Raw genomic sequence first — 22946 nt, forward strand, 5'->3', positions numbered from 1 at the left:
ATAAAACTGCAGTACCCTCTAAACTAGGACCATGGTCTCAGTGGACAGCTGGACTGTTTGTTTTGAAACCCATGAAAATGCCAGCATATCAGCTAGTCGGTTAAGCGTCCAACTCTTGATTTCAGCTCAGGTCATGATCTCACGGTTTGGGGGTTTGAGCCCCCATCTCAGGCTCTGCACTGACAGTGTGGAGCCTGCTTGGGATGTGCTCTCTCTCGCTCTCTCTCTCTCTCTCAAAAATAAATAAATGAACTTTAAAAAAAAAAAAAGGTCACATGAGACTTGGAGCCATAACTTTCAGCTTCTATAACCACCATTACTCAAAGGTGACCATTGTGCCACTCTGCCTTGGCCTTACAAATATGTGCTTTTTGCTGAAAAGGAACTAATCTGCCTGCTTCCTGCACATGAGGGGCCTTAACTGCCTTCTTAATTCTCAATAATCAACAGCTCAATGACAATGTCTCGAGCACTATATAATGCACCCACACACACACAGATTCACGACACAAATCCCTCAACATGACACCCAGCTCAATTTCATGGGACTCAGAAAGCTCCCTAACAAATTCTCACCACATGATTAGAGAATCATTCAAGTCTGCAGGAAGTATGGCAAGCACAAGGAAGTGACAGTCAATTAGGAATGAGAAAGGAGAGTGGGTCCCTGTCATTACAATCTTTAAAGGCACAGCTCTAAGAATAAAATGGCCCATTATCACTCACATGAGGTATTGTCATAAAAATAGCTATCAAATGTCCTCTAGGTTAACCAGGCCATGACACCACCCATGCCCCCAGGGAATTCCTCTTGGGGACCAGACTCAAAATGTGAAAAATACAGATGCAGATTGATAGAACTTCTACAATTTTGTGGGTTTCCCCCCCTTTGATCAGAGAAGAAAAGTATCACAACAGTTAATTATTCCCCTTTTCAGGAGAAGTACAGAGAAAGCCAAGAACTCTTACATTATTATTTTGGAGTACTTTTTTTTCATGAAATACTAACGAATCTCCTGGCCATTCAGATCGCTGTAGCACTTACCACCCCTGAATGGGACCATTTCCAGAGAAGCAATGTCATTCTGTCTTCAGTTTACACAGGTTAGGCGAGAATTCTCAAAAAAGCACAAAATACAGGACAATATGCTCATGTATCATAGTGTCACCAAAAACGATTTTAGGTTTCCCCAAATATCATCTGTCATGAGTGTCTTCAAAGGAAACAAAAGAATCTACAGTATCACAATATTACCTCAAAGTCAGAAAGTGTCTAACAAACGATAAAGTTAACTCACTTGTTAGCTTGTTATGGCTGAGGACCAGTTGTGTGATGTGGGATAAGGAGACTGTAAAAAAAAACAAAAAAACAAAAAAATAACAGTCAGTAAATGTACACGAATTATCCCCACACTCCTACAAGGTAAAGCGTTAAATTATTTTCACGGGTTGAAATGCTACCACTCACAAAAATGGAAGCAAGCCTTCATGTAACACTGTTAAATGTTAAGCCAAATTAAGAAAAGTTATACAATTAACACGGCAATTAGCACAGCAAGTTAGAGCTAACGAGATTGATGTCACAGGATCAAACATTACGAGGGCCGACTGGCTTTGCTAGGCGAACTGTTCTGCTGGCCTAGCCTGAGGCATCCATCTCAATAACGTGTGCCAGTCAGAAGAAGGGTCCCCAGAGCCTGGAGAGGCACAATGCCTTACCTGTACTCAAACGAACATCAGGGGCGCCTGGGTGGCTCAGTCAGTTAAGTGTCCAACTCTTGATTTCTGCTTAGGGCATGATCTCACGGTTCATGAGTTCGAACCCTGCATCCGTGCTATCAGCACAGAGCCTGCTTGGGATTCTGTCTCTCTCTCTGCTCCTCCCCTGCTCATGTTCTCTCTCTCTCTCTCTCTCTCTCTCTCTCTCTCAAGATAAATAAACTTAAAATTTTTTTGAATCATGTGAAGACAGAAAGATCATGTCACAATAAACAGGTAGCACAGTACTTCATCTATGTCCATTGGCAACCCAGAAATTCTTCTACACGCTATCAAGTTACTAACATATTAAAAAAAATCCTCTGAAATTATTTTGGTTGATGTTGCCAAGCCCCTGCACATTGTTCGCCAGTTTCATATAGTATTGTGAAGTTTTAAACTAAACAAGAATAGACTTGATTAAAAGAAGGTTTTCCAACCATAAAGAAAGAAAATACACACAGATCCACCAGGAGAGAAAAAAAAAAAAGTCCAAGAAGAAAAGTGACCTGCCTTCCATTTTGGGTTCTAAAGCTCCACAGGATGACCAGCATATGTTTTAAATACACATTATACATAATAAGCAAACAGATTTAGGCATCTTTCCAATATTCTTTCTCTAAGAACATTATTGTATTAATGCAGAATTTCTTCCCTAAGAAGAAGACAAAAATGTTTCTCAAGCAAAGTCTTAGCATGCCTGCAAGAAAATGAATAGATCACTCCTGACCATAACTTGTATTTTTTTTTTTCAGTCCTCAGAAAGTTATAGGAAATTCAAAATGCAGTACAGAGACCTATTTTCCTGCCCTGAACCTTTAGAGACTACGCCACGGGCCCGATGCCCCATAAGCTCGGAGTATTCGTACGATGACATCCTATGGCAAACCACAGCACAGCCACCCAGGCCAAGGACTTCCTGTCACCCGTCGGAATCGCCTAATCGTTGGCCCTCACCTGTCTCCACCAAATGTCCCAATCATTTGTTCTAGAGAAAGCAATCCGGTTCAGGATCCCGTTGCACGCAGCTGCCGGCCCTCTTAGGTCACCTGTCGCCTGCATTTCTCTCTCCTGGACTTTCATGAGCTTGGCAACTGTGAAGGCTGCAGGCCAAGTTATTCTACACTATGTCCTCCGGGCAGCTTTGTCATCTGTTCTTAGATTTAGGTTAAGCATCTTTGGCAGGAGCGTCGAAGAAATGCTGTGCTCTTCTTCCTATCAGGTGGCACACGATTTCAGTCCGTCCTGTCACTGATGATCTTCCCTGGATCACTTCTGCCTGCCAGGCTTCTCCACTGAAAATGTATTCTTTTCCCCTTTGTAATTAATAAAGGGGAGAGGAAGGGAGAGTACTTCATGTTTCACATTTCCTGTTCCACATATTTCATGTTCCCCCACCAGGATAATCCTTACCCTCACGGTACGTCTGGCAATGTCTGGAACATTTCTGATTCTAACAACCATGGCCACTAAGAACCTAAACTTTCCCATGTGGCTCTCACTGCATCCGTATTAGGACAGCACTGGTCTAAAGCAGAGGCGTCTTGAGGGCAGGGGCCAGGACGCTTCTAAGCGTCCTACGAGGCACAAGGCAGCCCACTGCCTTGCAGGAATGTCCAGAGCTAAAAAACAGTGTGGGCGCTCCTGCAAAAACAGTTGGGCGGAGCAGGGTTTTAACTGCTCAGGATCATCCAGCCCAAATGTCAACAGTGTTGCTGTTGAGACACTGCAATGTACTTCTTTATTTTTGTAGAGCTTTGTGATTCCCTATTGCAGTCAATGGATTATTATCTATTGTTATTATTCGTGTCAGTGTTCAGATTGTCTGATTTGGCCAGAGGGAGCCCATCCAAGCTGGCTGCTGTCCTTGTGACAGGTCTCCATTGCTCCCTGAACACCTCCCTGCTTGCGGGCACACGATATCCCGGATCATCTTGTCCTTTTTCTGCCACAGCCCTGAAATCACCATTTCTCTAATGAGCTCTGGGTCCTTTTTGTGGAAAATGGTATTTATAAGACACAATCTGAACACCAGATGTGCTCACTGCTATTTGGGGCTCAGTATTCTCAGCTCCTCTCAGTGGACAGAGCTTGCACACGCATACACATGGACATACACATGCGCGCGCGCACACACACACACACACACGATCTATACCGATTCACTATTCAAAACCTTGAGTTCACAACAATACATGCAATTCTAATACAACATCATTCGGTTCACTCTAGCTTTTTCCCTTTCCATATTTGTAATTCCCTTCTCTAACATGAGCACCCTGGCTTCCATTATCTCTAACCTACTTACCATGTAATCAATAAGCCTATATATAACTGCATGAAATGGAATTCTGTGACAGCTGGGCGGGGACGGCTCTATGCGTATTTGCAGGGGGACCCGGAAATCTGGTTCTGATGCTTGGTCAAGATCGGGACAAACAGAGTAGTTAGAGATGTACAACGTTCAGCTTAAACTTGAAACCCCCAGGGCCAGCTTGTTTACACTGTTTAGGGATACGGAGGCTGATGGCTTATGCCTGGCTACGAGGTACATGCCCAGTTGGGCATAAGAGACATTGCTGGACATTTCTGCCCAGGCTCTCCTCAAACACTGATTCCTCACTCACGTCTTGATGGTTCATAAATCTGGAGAGCAAGGTCCTGAGCAACTAAGAAACGACTCTGGGAAGCAAACCCAGTGAGCCGCTGAGGCCCCAGATGTTCACCAATGCTTTCTCACACCTGGTAAGCCGTATCCTGTGCCTTTATTAACTCCTTAGGTGAAGAGCCTCTGTGGAATTGGTGTCCTTTCCACTATCCAACTCAAGAACCAATGCAGTAACCAATCTCTCCTACCTCCCTCCCTCCTTCTGGGACACCTTTGCTTTGCACTCTGCTCAGACTCCCCTGCTCACCTGTTCCTCCACAGCGACACGCTCCTTCTCCTGCTTGGGCTGGAACCTCACGGGCCAGGCTCCCCCACCTACACAGATGCTCACCTCTCCCCGCACAGGTTCCCACACCCCGTTCTAGGCCACCAGGCCCTCCTGACCCCAACCACCTCTCTTTTTCTGTCCCACTGACTGGTTTTAGGATTGAAACATTAAGAAGGGGGAAGAGAAAGGCAATGGGGGAGGAGACGAGCATTTTCATGGTTTTTCAAAAGAGTCACAGTGGTGGCTTCTCCCATGATGTTTAAGATTTTAAACAGTGCAAAACATCTTGCACATTTTAAAAGTCAAGATTCCTTGTCTACCAATGAAGCATTCCTTGATCTGAGGTATACAGTCTGATATGGGGGGGGGGGGAGGAGAATCTCAAACAGCTACCCTCACACCAAACCAGATGAAAAAAATTTATAGATGTACAGGTTAAGATTACGGTCACCTTCATGTGACAGCAGGCCACAAATAACAAAGAGTACACACAACGGGGGTTTGTCTCTCACTCACTCACAGGCGATCCTGTGTGTGCTGAGCAGGAAAACATCAGGGACCTTGCTCAACCATTCCCAACACATGGCTCCCACCTCATGGTTCAAGATGGCTGCCTGAGCTAAGCCATCCAGTCTGCATCCCTCTCAGGAAGACAGAAAAAAAGAAGGCTTCCTCCTTCTCAATACTTCTAGGAAGCTGCACATGGTACTTTGACTTGCAAGCAATTAATCACAATTTTGTAATACGGTGAGGCCTCGCTGCAAGGGAGGCAGAGAAACGTAGTCTTATGTTCCAGGTGACCTTGTGGCAGCTAAAAATCAGGGGCAGAAGATGGGGCAAACTGAAACCAGCAGACAACGAGCAGCCTCACATACTAGCAGACCACTCCTCTTGAGCGCCACAGGAATCAATCCTGATTACAAAGGAAAATGAACAATCTCCCATCTCTTCCTGTCTTAATGTTTCCTAAAATATCACAACTAATTAGAAAAAAACTTTTTCGGCTCTTTCTCCCAGCCACCATTCACAATGGAAGGTTTAGTTAGGGAAAGCGGATTCTTTTCAATCATTTCCTCACGTCCCTTCAGCAAGCATTTAGCAGGAGAGAAAGTGACAAAGTTTACAAGTTCTTTTTTCTGGTTTAATAAAGAGAAATGCAGTTGTGGCTTCACCTGATAGCATCGCGAGGACATACTTTTTCTCTCGTGCTATTGGGACAGAGCTACGTGTTAAAGTAGGTGGAGGGGGGGGTTGGGGGGGAATTAGAGCAGTAAAGAGCAAGCTAATAAAAGGTCTTTGAGAAAATATTTAGGGCAACAAAGGACTCCAGGCCGGGTATGCGGGGAGGGCAGTTAAGTTGGACAGAATCAGAATCACAAAATCAATCACAAAGCCTGGAACAGGCAAAGACCGAGTTGCGACAAACGTATTTATACAGTCCGCCACTCCCCTCCACTTGGCAATGGTGAGCTCATTGTGAGTCTTGTATAGAAACTGTGCTGTTAAAAAAGAAGGGAGAAAGGGTCTACCAAAATAGAATAGATTATTTAAAAGCACAAAAGCCGCCATGGTCAAATACATTGGGAAAATGGAAGCAGGTTGTACCCACCGACCTACCTTGCAAATCTTAATCACACACTAGGAGATCTTTCACCGTGTGAATAACATACTTTAGCGGTCCCACTAGCCACAACCCATCAAGCATGAGCAGCACCAGAACAGGACGAACAAACTGTTATTAAAATTCCTCAAGCAGTATTAGACTATGCCTTGCCTAGGCATTTTCAAAGCAGAATATATTTCAAAAATCAACCAGATGACTACAAAGTGTGTTGACATACACAGTTAAAGCCTGCGGTGTCTTGCCCATCATTCTGCCTCTAGCCTTTAGAAATGGCACTTGGGTGAATAATGTTCTTCAGGCCAGAACGAACAGTGGGAAACAAAATTGTTGTGAAGGAGGTATTAGTGGAGGAAGGAGGGATGGGTGAGGTTGCTGGCACTGGACACGTGATTTATGACTATTTATTTTCCAGCCAAGAATGGAATCAGCAGGAAAATGCTCAAAAAGGAACCGGCCGGTTAAATAATTTCACAAGAAATATAATCAAGGACTCATTCAGGCACTCAGCACACTCAGAATGCTAACAGGCTCTACCTTGGACATTCTCTACGAAGTACCATCGGCTATGCGTCCTGCTGAGTCTGGGGACGTGTTGGATTATGCGGACTGCCCCTCTCGAAACTGTCCCGGTTTGGATGGCAAACTACGTAGTTTCTCACTTTAGGGGACACAGAACATGCCCCAAAATGCTAAAATGGAGGCTATGAAAGGAACAGCGACACAAGAGTAGCAGATTAAAAAGGACAAAGGGTAGTTGAGAAAGAGGTGTTACTTATTATGGGGTGACACATCCAAAAATGCTTTAGGGCAGAGGGTATACCTGCAGGACCCAGAAACAGGAGGTTATGGATGCCATCCCAGGTTTCCCTGAGCAAACGGATGGAAAACAGGCAAAGTACAGGACTGGATGGGACAGCCAGTATTTTAATGGAATCAATCCAGAAAACTCAAAGAACTAAATATTCCTAGGAAAAGAATCGTAATTTCTAGATAACACATGGAAGCAGATATTATCATTATTATTATTATTATTTATAATCAGTTTGGGGGCACCTGGGTGGCTCAGTTGGTTAAGCACCCGACTTCGGCTCAGGTCACGATCTCGCGGTTTGTGAGTCTGAATGCTGCATCGGGCTCTGTGCTGACAGCTCAGAGCCTGGGGCCTGCTTCATATTCTGTGTCTCCCTCTCTCTCTGCCCCTCCCCCACTAGTGCTCTGTCTCACTCTGTCTCTCTCTCAAAAATAAACATTTAAAAATATATAAGAAAAAACAAAATCAGTTTGGCTTTTTCCTTCTCTCAGCATAAAGTAGGCAGCATAAGAAAAAAACCACTTGATGAGATCCACAGCACCATAAGATGACATTACAGCCTTGTTTTCAAAATAACCTAACATAACACAGTGATGGGCCCACTGGAAATTGTCTCTACGTTTTCTATTCGGCAAATGAGAAGGCAAATGTTTCCTCTGGTAGCCCTTCAGAGAAGGGACAAAGTTGTAACTTCACAGAATGGCATTTCCATCCAGAGGGAAAAAACAAAGCCAGCGTGAACCACAGGGAAGGAGACCTGAAAACACGCAATATGATATGGGACCTGAAGGATTCCGCTATCTTGCTATAGGTCAGAATTGGCCACCTCTGGATTTCAAATAAAAGGTTCTTAACTGGTGACAGAAATTGGACTGGAATTCCCAGTTTACCTCAGAGACTGCGTCCCAAAGGGAAGAAGTCAGAGAGACACTGCTATCACCAGAGAGCAAATGGTTTACCCCTTTCTGACAGTTCTTGTGGAGGTAAAGACCTCCATGTTTGAAAAACTACCATACTTCTGGATGTTCAAAGAGGGCGGCCTTGTTTGGCAACTCTCGGGGCATGATTCAAATTCTGTGCAATGACAGATTAGATCACAAATAGTGCCCTCCATTAATTCAATTCCCCCCAAAGTTGTAGGCCAAAAAAGAATTGATTTGAACTTGAAATATAGGATGGTTCAAATGGTTTTTCCACTTTGGCTCCCCAGTAGGCTGGAAACAGCCACAGCCCTAAATAACCCTGATTCGGAGACTCCAAAGGGATGTGGAAGCCAGCCAGATGTCAGCATCCGAAAGCAATGCTGACCAATTTGGGTTCTGCGTCTCCGTGATGCATGATTAAAATGCCTGCCTGTGTCGCATGGCTGAAATTATTTCACCCCTGGTAGTAAGATACAGATCGGATCTTCTTAAATATGCAGCTTTTGCCAATATATCAGAGTGAAGGCAGAAAATAAAATGTTCAATACTAAGATATAATACAAATATCATATTCATCAACACACCCAGAATCATAAAAACATTTTTTTTCTGAATATTGCTCATAACTAAAAACCTAAAAAAAAAAAAAAAATATCACCAGGATATGAAAGCTTTCCCTTATTTCACAACTAATTATTGAAAGTGAGTTGAAAACTCTCCGGTAGCAAGGTTCTGAAGCTGCTTGACTAAATTATACTATTTGCAGATAACGGGTCTAACAACTGTAATTAAACTGCCCTTTCATTCAACAGGAAAGCAAATGAATGTACGTGACCAAAGAATTCACAGGTGTTGAGAACTCCCGTGAGCAGGTCACTGATTGGGGGCTTTCTGCCCATTGGGACATTAAGTCAAGAGATACTAGTCCCGAGTCACTGCGTGATTAAAAAAGTGGAGGCCACACCATTCCTGTTCAAACGCACCACCTCCCAGTCTCCCCTTCAGGAAAAAAATACAAAGAAAATCTGTACTTCTGAAGATGGCTGGGAGAATCCAAGAGAAAAATAGGCCAAGTCACCTAGGGTGTGCAGTCATTAATTGCTCCTGAGGTGTAAGGAGGGCCGTATTAACACATGCTCAGTGAACTGCAACTGTTTTGCAGGACCGAACTTAGGCAGTGTGACAGGGACAGCATGTGAGTGGGGCACACTGACTGCCCTCGACAAGATTACTCTGTAATAAGAAGGGGATGCAAGAGAACACGAGGCCACATTGTGGAATGTAAGTGCCATAAAGGAGATAAGCTGATTTGAAAGTCCCGTGAAAAGGGAAAGGCTTGAAAATTTTTTCAGGGTTGGTAAAATCTTCACGGTCCAGACTCAATTTTATTCTGCATCCACCTACCTACCTACCTGAGTGGTGTTACAATCTACACTACTTTTTTTAGCATAAACCACGTTATTGGTGTAACGAAAAACAGGTGCAGCTTTAGAAGTCAGTTACAGCATCCTAGAAATCAAAATGCTGAAGCCCCTCCCATTTTCTAGGTAAGGAAACTGCGGCCCACAGCGGCCAAGTGGTTTTTCGGGTGTCCCACCGACCACCGGACTTGGAACTAAGACGACAACTGAGGTCTTCAGATTCCACCCTGAGCTGCTTCTTTCCAAGACGGTGGAAATTCCAAACCATAATAAAAAGTATAAACGTGAATGGAAAACTCTGTTCTATCATCCTGAATAAAAAAATATGACAGTTACATGAAGGGACTCAAAGCAAAGAATAACCAAATTCAAGCAGTGTGACATCCAAATCGTACTGCCACGAGATCCTGAGAAAATCACTGGAATTTTCTAAGGTGCAAACTTCTCATCTTGAAAATGAAAGGCTGAATTAAATTATGGGACTCTGTGAAAGAAGCAAGAGTGGAGATAAGAATGAACTAGTATTTATGTAATGCTTACTACATCAATGTGCTATGCTGGGCACTTTAATAGCATCAAAACTGTTAAAACAAAATAAGGGAGTGACTACAATAGCCCAGGTTTGCCAAATGCTTGAGAGGTAGCTGGTACCATCCTGGGAACTGTACCACCTCATCCGTGCCTCACAGCGACCCTACATGCTAGTACTGTTATTAATCACCTCCCTCCCAATTTTAGATCAGAAAAATGAGGCAGAGGGCGGTTAAATAGCTCTGCCATGGTTTCAGAGCTCATCAGCAGAGACAACCCTTCAAAAGTTGTTTCCAAACTAAAAGCTGATTAATTTTCACTCTGGTTTTTATTGGCCAAATAAAGCAAATAAACGTCAACAAGAGGCCAACTGTTCAACATTTTTAAGACATTCGAAAGATTTAAAAAAAAAAAAAAAAAAAAAAAAAAGCAGCTTAATTCATAGGTTCGTTTTTTACCAAAATCAAGAATGGTTAAAATCAACACCACAAGAAACAACGGGTGTTGGTGAGGATCTGGAGAAAGGGGAACCCTCTTACACTGCTGGTGGGAATGCAAACTGGTGCAGCCACTCTGGAAAACAGTACGGAGGTTCCTCAAAAAGTTAGCAACAGAACGACCACATAGTCCAGCCATTGCACTACTAAGTATTCACCCAAAGAAAACAAAAATACTAATTCGAAGGGATACATGCACCTCGATGTTTAGAGCAGCATTGTCTCTAAGAGCCATATTACGGAAACAGTCCAAGTGTCTGACGAACGGCTAAAGATGTGGCACACGGGCACAATGGAATATTATTCAGCCGTAAGAAAGAATGACATCTTGCCATTGACAGTAATATGATGGAGCTGGAGAGCATGATGCCAAGCAAACGAAGTCAGAGAAAGACAAACACCATATGGTTTCACTCATATGTGAAATTTAAGAAACAAAACAAACGAGGCAAACCAAGAAACACAGTCTTCGCTAGAGAACACACTGATGGGGACCAGAGGGGAGGTGGGTGGGGGGCATGGGTGAAACAGGTGATGGGGATCAAGGAGCGCACTTGTGATGAGCACCGGGGGTTGTTCAGAAGTGCTGAATCGCTCTCTTGTACCCCTGAAGCTAATACAACACTGTACATTAAATAACTGGAATGTAAATAAAAACTTTAAAAAGACCAAGACACCAACAGTATCAAATATGTGTGCTTTCTCCATTTCAGACAACATGGTGCATTCTTTTTTTTCCTTTTTTAATTTTTTTTTTTTTTGATGTTTATTTAGAGACAGAGCACAAGAGGGGGAGGGGCAGAGAGCGCCAGGGACAGAATCCGAAGCAGCCTCCGGGCTCCGAGCTGTCAGCACAGAGCCTGACACGGGGCTCGAACCCACGAACCATGAGATCACGACCTGAGCCAAAGTCGGACACCCGACCGACTGAGCCACCCAGGAGCCCCCACCATGGCGCAGTCTCAACCTCCATGTGTCCCTGCGGATAAACAGGGAGGTAGGGCACAGGTATTTTTTTTCCTTTCCAGGGTGCGACGGCAGACGTTGCTATTTCCTCATTTCTCTGGTTCTCGGCTTCCACTGCCATCTCTGTCCACACGTCTTACTCCACCCCCAAAGCCCCACGTCTCCCTGCAAAGGCAAGTCCCCTTCAGAAGCAGGACGAGCTGGAGTCCTACCCCTCCTGCCTACACAAGAGCCATGTGGTTCCCCGAGCTGGAGCTCTAGTCCTGCCGGCCACCAAACACTTGAGGACCCTGTGCCACCTGCTCTCACTCATACAAGACTCGATTTGGTCTCGTGCCGGTTCATCTTATTTTCACTCCTGGCGTTCAGCCTCTCTCTCCACATCGTCAGACGCGGACCTCCGAGTGTAGTAAGGGCCAGTCCTGGCAGTCAGTCTCCGGGACAGACCCACGCTCAAACCTGGGCCTGTCTCCTGTGACCCGCTACAGCATCTCCCTAGACCTCCCCCTGGCTCGTCATGTCTCCCCACACTCCTGCTCCGATGCACCTTTCCATCTGCCTCCGCCCTCTCCATACACGGATCCGGCCAGTGGATGTGTTCCAGGGGACGCCACCACACCCTCCCCTGCGCCCATCACCCCCAAGACCGTTCACCTCTTCACCCCCAAACTTCCTGCCCCACCGGAGCTCACACAATGAGATCTTCCCAAATGCCCGAGCCTCAGCTTGCCACACACACCATTTCCTAATTACTGACCGTAACGGCCACCAACTCCGCACCGGGCACTACACAGACACCGACTTTCATTCAAGGAACAGCGTGGTAGGTTTCCCATTTCCCCACTGACAAAACTGAGGCATGGGGACGCCGTGAGCTCTTTCTCAGGACACGTTAGTAATAAATAGCAACACTGGGATAATTGACTAAGACCATGCCTCCAAAGTCCATGTGCTGAGCCAGGACATGACACTCTCTCCTTAGATCAATCCTCAGGGTGTCGAAATATACCCAAAGAGGAAGCACTGCAACAACGAATCTCTCTTGGCACACAAGGTCTAAGACTCTAAGTGAAACAGAAAGGATGGCAGACAGGGCCAGGTGTGAGAGGACCTCTCTACGGCCCCCTTGCCCACGGAAGCCCGTGCTCCCTCACCTGCGCTGTAACGGCTCTGGAGCAGGATGCTGGGCTCCTGACTAAGAAGCCACTGTCCAGCCTTCCCTCCCGAGGCAAGGAACAGACGGTCCCCGAGAGCCCCGAGGAGGGAGTGTGGCTTTGCACACCCTGACTTTTGGACTTCTGGCCTCCAGAATTAGAAGAAAACCAATCCCTGCTGTCTTAAACCATCCAGTCTGTGATAATTCATTACAGCAGCCACAGGAAACTAATACACCTGAACTTAAAGGAAAACAGTCTTTTCAGCACCTAAGAAGGACTAAGCGTTTACGTAGAAAAAAAGACTACCAGCAGACCTGCGGAAAGCAATGCTTTTTGTCAGAAGAAAACAGTAACATGTTTACAATACTCCAGGAAAAGAAACTGTGAGTCTTTCTATCTAGTAAAACGGACTTTCAAGTAAAAGCAGCACAGGCTTTTACCCATCAGCAACATGTAAGAATTCTGGTGTTAATATCCTCATGACCCCTACTGAGGACTCTAACAGGTACAAGTTTCAGAACAGGTACATGTCTGTGGGCTCTTCCCAAGGGAACCTGAGGGTCTGCTCTCCTACCAAGCTAAGACCTAGGTGACCTGCTGGCCACCTAGCTCTGAATAAGCAGATGAGGATGATACCCCAGGTGGCAGAGAAAGGAATGGAAAAGAACGGAGATCCCTGGATGTCACAAGGAAGAGAGATGCCCACTGACCGAGAAGCGCATGTCTTGGACTGTGCTGTGAAAGGGACGCACTTTTTCCGCACTTTAAGCCACCCACCAACTTTTCGGTGGGTCTTCTGTGCATGCAGCTTAGCCACTGACTCCAGATAATCACCATTTCCCCTCCCACAGTGAAAACTTCAGAAACCCGCACAACAGCCACATCTGTGTTACAGAACAAGCCATGGGAGGTGGACAAGCTGGGAGACTCCAAAGCTCAGGCTCCCAGAGCGCAGGCTGGAAGACACAGGTAGGTGCCCGTCCGCAGTAGGACAGAAAGCCGAGCGATCAAGGCCTGGAGCCTGCCAGATTTAAGAACACAGTGTGTGTTCTTGGGAGATGGCAGAAGCCTGGCAGCACATTTTAGGAATCTTGATCCCCACATAAGAATAGAGAACAGACAGCAATAAAAAACCCAAGGACAGGAGCACCTGGGTGGCTCAGTTGGTTAAGCGTCCACTCTTGATTTTGGCTAAGGTCACCATCTCGTGGTTCGTGACATTGAGCCTGGAGTCCGGCTGTGTGCTGACAGCCAGAGCCTGACTGGGATTCTCCCCCTCCCTCTTTCTCTGCCCCTCTCCCATTAGCGCACGTGCACGCTTTCTCTTTAAAAAAAAAAAAAAATTAATAAACATTAAAAAAAATCTAAGGACATAATTTACAACAAAACTAGAAGATAAAGTAACCCCCAAAATTCCCACATACAAGTGGGTCAGAACAAACACCCCACAAGACCAACATGACATCAGCATCTGTGATGAAAGCAGAGACCGGCAACAGGGAACCTAACAAGCCTGGGAACACAAGAACTAACCAAGTTCACTAGAAAGGGCAGTGCAACAATCTAAGGGAAGCAGCCAAAATTGGGGAGGGTCTGTCCACTGCAACAAAGGAGGGCCTGTAAGACCTGACTGGACAGGACAAGCCCAGCCCCTGTGACCTGATCACCCAGCACTACCTTCCAGGACAAGCCTATATTCAAAATTAACCAAGACAGGGAAAAAAAAGGGAACCAGTGTAATATTATGATTTATAATAAGTACTTATTTGGTCTTCCTCCCCTTTCTGGAACAGGTGTTAAAATCCTAGCAATTTCTTAAGCTATAAAAGCTACAAAGACTTTTTTTATGTTAATGAGGTGACTTTTGGGAAGCGCCTAAGACTGGGTGTGGTTGCCAGTGGATCCAACTATGTGATTAGAGTCTTACCCCATTGACCTCCAGGGGCGGGAAGGGAACTGGAGGTTGAATCAATCACCAATGGTCAATGATTTTATCAATCATGCCTATGTCACGAAGCCTCCATAAAAACCACGAAGGTGGGGTTCAGAGAGCTTCCAAGCGGGTGAACATGTGGGTATTTGTGGGGAGTGATGCTCCTACAGAGAACGTGGAAGTTCTGCACCCCTTTCCTTTCATCATAACCGGCCCTATACATCTCTTCTATCTGGCTCTTCCTGAGTTGCATCGTTTTATAATAAACCAGTGATTTAGTAAGTAAAACCTTTCTCTGAGTCCTTAGAGCCACTCTAGTAAATTACTTGAAATAAGAGGGGTTCTCTGTAACCTCTTATTGATCTCCAGTTGGTCACTAGCACTGGTGACAATCTGGACATGCAACTGGAATCTGAACTGGGAAGGGGCAGGAGGCAGTCTTACAGGACTGAGCCCTTCACCTATGGGATCTAATACCATCTCACGTGAATAACATCAGAACGGAGTTGAATTGCAGGACATCCAACTGGTACTAGAAAGAATTGCTTAATGGTGGGCGAAAGTCCTTCCACATTGTAACTGGTGCCCCATCATAGCTGGGGATCCAAAGTGAAATTGACATCACTGAGAATCAATACCAAGGACAGAGGAGGTTCAGATACAAGTGCAGAGGGGAACTGGGTCAGGTCGTTATCAAAAGCAAGCTACTATATTTTTACCACTACGTGACAGCAAAAGAAGAGAGAGCTCTGGGATGTTAGAAAATCTATCCAGTACCATGTCTCCCTCTGAAAGATCACAAAAACATCTCATAAAAATGAGCAGCATAATAGTACCAAGAGCAAATCCAATGAAGTCAGTAGGAGAAAAAAGAAAATAAGAGGTAGAATACCATCCATCCTTATCGATAATGAAAGCCCACCAACCAGAAAGTTGTGCCCAGAAAACAGATCAAAACTGTTATCTACTCTTTCAAAACAAGGGAAAACACATTTTAAAAAATTATATGAGACAAGAAATGACATAAACCAGAATTGGGAAAACTCAGGAATGAAAGATCAGAACTCAAGAAAGAACTGAAAATAAAAGAAAAAAATATCCCAGAAATAAAGACGGAGGAGGACGACCAAGATGGCAGAGTAGGAGGATTCTGGGCCTGTCAACTCCAATGGACACAACAAGGCTACAATTACATACAGAGCAACTCTGAGAATGACATGAGGATTACCAGAATTACCAGCCATTCTACAGCTACAGATATAAGGGGAAAACCACAATGGGAAGGGAGGGAGTAGCAGGGATCTGGTCTGGTTGGGACCCACACCCTGACACAGCAACCCACAGGCAGGAGGGATATCACATCCTTCCCGAGCAGCAAGAAGTTCAAGACCCACATCAGGCACCCTCTCCCTGGGAATCTGCACTGGGGAGACAAGTCCCCATAATGTCTTGCTTTGCCAATCAGGAGGGCTTAACTCTGGGAGAGCTAGCGGGCTACAGGAAACCAAGACTCAGTCCTTCAAAGAACCATACACAAACTCATTTGCTCCAAGATCCAGCACAGGAGCAGCAGTGTGAAAAGTACCTGAGCCAGGTGTGAAGATTTATGCCTAATTTTAAGGGGTATGCTGGAGAAACAGGGATCTATAGGAATTTTCTCCAGGGATGAAAGTACTGGGAGGGTACCATTTTTCTTACCCTCCTTCTGCCTAGCCAGCCCAGCACTGGTGGGTGCCATTTCTGATACTATCCATCCACCTTGCTAGCACAACTTACTCTCCCTTGGCATTTCCCAACAGACCAGTCCCACTAACCCACCAGGTACCCCTTCAAAATGGTTCTCAACCTGCTACACCCAGCAAGTGGCCTCAGCCTGAACCACTGCCCCACCCAAAGTGGTTGCCACTCAGGGTGGGGATCCCAACCATGCCGACCAGTGGCCTCACCACCAGCCACACTGGGAGGAAACCCCTAAACAGCATGCCCATGGCAGTCATAGTCCAGACATAACAGGGGGATACACAAAACCCACACAGAGGATATCCTAGGAAAGCCTGGGTCTGGTAACCAAGGAGACTGCACTTCTGTACCCAACATGTCATCTTCTACATAAAGCCACTTCTTCAAACAGGGAGCCATAAGTGATTGTCGCACCACAGAGAAACAGAGTCAGGCAAAATGAGGAGACAGAAGAATAGGTTCCAAATGAAAGAATAAGACAAAATCTTGGAAGAAGAACTATACACAAGGAAGATAAACCATCTACCTCATAAAGAGTTCAAAATGATGGTCATAAAGAAAACCATCAAACTCGGGAGAAAAATGGATAAACACTGAGAATTTTAAGGGAAAGGCATGAAATACAAAAAAAGAACCATTCAGAGCTGAAGAATACAATCATGGAAGTGAAAAATACAACAGCAGAATAGAGGATGCAAAAGCACACATCAGTGACCCAGAAGGCAGGGTAGTAGAAATCACCCACACTGAAGAGCAAGAAGAAAAAACAAAAAATTAAAGAGAAGAGATTAAGAGACCTCTGTGCAACATCATGCACATAACATTGCATTATAAGGATCCCAGAAGTAGACCGAGGGAAAGGGCAAGAAAACTTATCTGAAGAAATAATTGCTGAAAATTCCCCTAGCCTAGGAAAGCAAACAGATATCCAGGTCCAGGGATCACAGACAGTCCCAAACAAGATGAACCCAAAGAGATTCAGATCAAGAAACTAATTAAAATGTCATGAATAAAGATAAACAGAAAATATTAAGAGAGCTTCAAGAGAGAAGCAAAAAGTTACTTACAAGGGAAACCCTATTAGGCCATGGGCTGATTTTTCAGCAGAAAATTTGCAGGCCAGAAGGAAGTACCATGATATAGTCAAAGTGCTGAAACGAAAAAACCTAAATATTCTACCTGACCAGGTTATCATTCAGAATTCAAGAATTCAAGGAGAGAGAAAGAGCTTCCCAGAAAAACAGAATTTAAAGGAGTTCGACATCACTAAACCAGTCTTACAAAAAACGTTAAAGGGAAAAAGAAAAGGCCATAACAAGAATTAAGAAAATTATGAAAGAAAAAAACCTCACTGGTAAAAGCAAATGTATAATAATGGCAGTGGATCAACCACTTATAAAGCTTGTGGTAAAAGACAGAAGTTGTAAAATCAGCTGTATCTACAATTATTGGTTAAGAGTCCACAAAAATTTTAAATGTAAAATACGGTATCAAAAAGAAAATCTGGTGGGGGGGGGGCGTTTAAAAACGTAGTGCTTTCAGAATGTGTTCCAACTTACACAACCATCAACTTAAAATACTTGGGGTGTATACATAGGATGTTATATACAGACCTCATAGTGACCACAAACCAAAACCTTTACCAGGTACACAAACAGAAAAGAATCCAAACTGTTAACACTAAGGAAAGTATCAAATCTCAAGGGAAGAGAGCAAAAGAAGGAAAAGAACTAGGAAACAACTAGAAAACAATGAAACAAAATGGCAATAAGTACATACCTATCAGAAATTAACTGTAAATAGACTAAATGCTCCAGTCAAAAGACAAGGTGACTGGACGGATTTAAAGAAAAAAAAGACCCATTGATATATGCTGCCTACAAAAGGCTCATTTAAGACTTAAAGATACACACAGACTGAAAAGAATAGAAAAAAATATTCCATGCAAACGGAAATGCAAGGAAAAGCATGGGCAGCGATACTTAGGCAAAACAGACTTTAAAACAAAGTCTGCAGCAAGACACAAAGAAGGGCATTACATAATGAGAAAGGGACGAATCCAACAAGAATTGGACAATTGTAAATATCTAGGCACCTAACATAGCAGCACCTAAACATATAGAGCAAATAACTGACAGACATAAAGGGAAAAACTGACAGTAATAATCATAGTGGACTTTAACACTCCACTTACATCAATGGATAGATCACCCAGGCAGAAAATCCGTAAGGACACAGTGGCCTTAAACAACATTAGATCAGATGGACTTACCAGATACGTATAGAATAATCCATCAAAAAACAGCAGAACACACATTCTTTTCAAGTGCAAATGGCACATTCTCCAGGACAGATCACATGTTAACCCACAAAATGAGTCTTAGTAAATTTAAGAAGACTAAAATTGTATCAAGCATCTTTTCAAAACACAACAGTGTAAAGCTAGAAATCAATTACAAGAAAAGAACTGGAAAAAGCAAACACATGAAGGATAAACATGCTACTAAACAAACAATGGGTCACAAAGATCTCAAGAGGAAATCCAAAAATGGAAATGGAAACATGGCAAAAATCTATGGAACATAGCAAAGGAGTTCTAAGAGCGAAGTTTATAGGTGCCCATAGTACCTAATATACAGACGCACCTCAAGAAACAAGAAAAATCTCAAATAAACAATCTAACCTTACATCTACAGGAACTAGGAAAACAACAAACAAAGCCCAAAGTTAGTATAAGGAAGAAAATAATAAAGATCAGAGTACAAATATAGGAAACAGGGACCAAAGAAATAGAAAATATCAGTAAAACTAAGAGCTGGTTTTTGAAAAGATAAACAAAAGTGATAAGGCCTCTGGCCAGAATCATCAAGAAAAAAAAAAGAGAGGGCCCAAATAAATAAATAAAATCAGAAGTCAAAGAGAAAGTTACAACAATATCACAGAAATAAAATATCATTGCAAAAGACTACTATGAATAGATATATGTCAACAAATTTGTCAGCCTAGAAGAAATGGATAAATACACAAGCTTCAAAAATACACAAGAAATACACAAGATTCAAAGACTGAATTAGAAAGAGATAGAAGGGGCTTCCGGGTGGCTCAGTCAGTTGAGCCTCCGACTTTGCCTCAGGTCATGATCTCGCAGCCTATGAGTTCAAGCCCCAGGTCCGGTTCTGTGCTGACAGCTCAGAGCCTGGAACCTGCTTCAGATTCTGTGTCTCCCCCTCTCTCTGCCCCTCCCCCTGCCCATGCTCTCTCTCTCTCTCTCTGTCAAAAATAAATAAAACATTAAAAAAAAAAGTTAAAAAAAAAAAAGAGATAGGAAATCTGAACAGACCAAGAGCTAGTTACAAAACTGTATTGGTCATCAAAAAACTCCCCAAAACCAAAGTCCAGGATCAAACAACTTCACAGGTAAATTTTATCAAACATTGAAAAAAGAGTTAATACCTATCCTTCTCAAACTATTCCAAAAAGCCAAAGAGAAGAAATGCTTGTAAATTCATTTTACAAAGCCAGTATTACCCTAACCAAACCAGACAAAGAAAGACATTACAGCAAAAGAAAATCACGAGCTGATAACCCTGATGAACACAGATCCAAAATCCTCAACAAAATGTTACCAAACCAAATTCAAAACACAGTAAATGGATCATACACCAACGTCAAATGAGATTTAGTCTAGGGATGCAAGGATGGTTCAGTATTTGCAAATTAATTGAGATATACATTAACAAAACAAAGGATAAAAATCCTATCTCAATAGACAAAGAAAAACCATTTATCAAAACTCAACATCTACTTATGATAAAAACTCAACAAAATGGAAATAGAGGGAATATACCTCAACATAATAAAGACCCATGTATGACAAACCCACAGAAAACATACTCAATGGTGAAAATCTGAAAGCTTTTCTTCTAAAATCAGGAGCAAGACAAGGATGCCTATTCTTGCCACTTTTTTTTAACATAATACTGGAATTTGTAGCCACAGTTCTCATGCAAGAAAAAAATAAAGGAATACAAATTTGGTGAAGAAAAAGTAAAACCGTCACTACTCACAGATGACATAACATAAATAGATAGCCCTAAAGACTACACCAAAAACCTATTACAATAAACTCATTAATGCTGTACAATACAAAATTAATATATACAAATCTGTTGTATTTCTATATACTAAAAAGTATCAGAAAGAAATTTAAAAACAACCCCATTTATAATTGCATCAAACAAAACACCTAGAAGTAAATTTAATGAAGAAGCTGAAAGACCTGTACTCTGAAAATTGCAAGACAGTGATGAAAACAAATTAACAGAAAGCAGTATCATGCTCATGCCTTGATGAATATTGTTAAAATGTCCATTCTGCCCGAAGTACCCTTACAGATTCAAGGCAATCCCTATGAAAATAGAATGGCATTTTCTAAAACAAAGAATCCAAAAATTTGTATGGAACCAAAAAAGACTCTGAATAGCCAAAGCAATAGTGAAAAAGAGGAACAGTGGGGAGTTATCGTGCTCCCAGATCTCACACTTATACTACAGGGCTTTAGTGATCAAAACAGTATGGTAGCAGAACAGCAACGGACACAAAGGAACGAACATCAACCGAACAGAAGACCCAGAAATAAACCTATGCTTATATGGTCAAATAATTTACAAAGTAGGACCCAAGAATATACAATGAGAAAGACAGTCTTTTCAATAAATGGTATTGGGAAAAACTGAACAACTACGTGCCAAAAAAAATTAAAGTGAAACACTTTCCTGCACTACATAAAAAATACATTCAAAATGGATTAAAGACCTAAATGTAAGAAATGAAACCATAAAACTTCTAAAATAAAACACAGTCAACTTTTGGGCAATAGTCTTATCAGTATTTTTTGGATCTATCTCCTCAGGTAAGGGCCACAAAGGCAAAAATAAACCACTGGGACTACATCAAACTGAAGACTTTTGCAAAAAGAAGGAAGCCATCAGCAAAACAAAAAGACATGCTGCTGAATGGGAGAAGATATTTGCAAATTATAGATCCAATCAGGGGTTAATATCTTAAATATATAAAGAACTCCTACAACTCAATTCCGAAACAAACAATCTGTTTAAAAAATGGACAGAGATCCAAAATAGACCTTTTGCCAAAGACATACAAATGGCAAACAGACACAGGAGAAGATGCTCAACACTGCTGATCATCAAGGAAATGCAAATCAAAACAACAATGAACACCTCACAAGTGTCAGAATGGCTACCATCAAAATGACAAGAACACAAGATGTGTTCCCAGTGTTGGTGGGAATGGAAAACTGATGCAGCTGCTATAGCAAACAGCATGGAGGTATCTCAAAAAATTAAAAATATAAATACCATACGACCCAGCAATTCCAATTCTAGTATTTATCAAAAAAAAAAAAACCACTAATAAAAACTAAACCACTAATTTGAAAACATATATACACCGTGTTTATTGTAGCTATTTACAATAGCCAAGACTTGAAAGTAACTGAAGTGTCCAACAGATAAATGGGTAAGGAAGATGTGATATATACATACTTGGCTATAAAGAAAATGAAATCATGCCATTTACATCAACATGGATGGACCTAGAGGATATTATGCTAAGGGAAATCACTCCGAGAAGGATAAATACCACACAAGTGCATATATGAAATCTAAAACACAAAACAAATCAATCAACAGAACAGAAACACACTTGTTGTTAATACAGTGAACAAACTGGTGGTTGCCAGAAATGAGATTGGGAGACGGGCAAAATAGCTCAATGAGAGTAAAAGGAATAAACTTCCAGTTATAAAAATAAGCAAGTCACAGGGTTGTAAAGTACAGCATAAATAATACAGTCAATAAAATTGTAACAGTTTTGAATGGTGACAACTGGTAACTAGACTTATCATGGTGATCATTTTGCAATGTGTATAAGTGTTGAATCACTGTTGTACGCCTGAAACTAACATTGTTATCAACTATACTTCAATCAAAATTAAATTAAAATGCAGAGCTTAAAAAAAAAGATGAGACTCAAAGGCAGAGAAGAACAAATCAACATGGGGCACCTGGGTGGCTCAGCCAGTAAAGCATCCAACTCTTGATTTCAGCTCAGGTTATGATCTCACGGTTTATGGCAACCAGCCCCACATCCGGTGAGTGCAGGGCCTGCTTAAAATTCTCTCTCTCCCCCTCTCTTTCTGCCCCTCCCAGCTCACGCTTTCTCTCGTTCTTAAAATAAATAAACATTAAAAAAAAAATCAACACAAAAGAATGCCTTACAAGAAATAGGAAGTAAAGTAGAGATTTCTAAAAAGGAAGAAATAAAGAGATAAATAAGATTTGGGAGAAAATAATACATATGAAAGGCAGGCAAGATTAACAAATACAAAAAAATGCCTAAAGAAGAAAACACAAAGGGAACAGATACATACATATATAAAATAATGTGGAAAAAAAATTCCCTGAAATAAGAAGATTTCATCTTCCATAGTGCAAATATAAAGAGCATACCACATACCTGGGAAATAATCTACAAAGTCCCTTACCAAGACATAACTAAAATTACTGGACTTAAAGGAAAAGTAAGAAATCTGCTCAGCATCTCAAATAAGGAACTATGGTTTATATAG

General features: G+C 42.5%; 1 protein-coding gene across 3 annotated transcripts in view; it reads right to left on the minus strand.

Annotated features, from left to right (window-relative positions):
- Window positions 1-22946, minus strand: part of RSU1 (Ras suppressor protein 1) — a 200959-nt gene that overhangs the window by 160040 nt on the left and 17973 nt on the right. For 2 of the 3 annotated variants that reach the window (XM_007081261.3, XM_042991149.1), the window contains exon 3: window positions 1299-1349. The exons of the other annotated variant lie outside the window; for it this stretch is intronic. In XM_007081261.3, the coding sequence (XP_007081323.1) occupies window positions 1299-1349 (51 nt within the window). The remainder of the gene's footprint in view (window positions 1-1298; window positions 1350-22946) is intronic. 3 annotated transcript variants of the gene reach the window in all.

The sequence above is a fragment of the Panthera tigris genome, chromosome B4 (assembly GCF_018350195.1).
Source record: "Panthera tigris isolate Pti1 chromosome B4, P.tigris_Pti1_mat1.1, whole genome shotgun sequence".
In the NCBI taxonomy this organism is placed as follows: domain Eukaryota; kingdom Metazoa; phylum Chordata; class Mammalia; order Carnivora; family Felidae; genus Panthera; species Panthera tigris.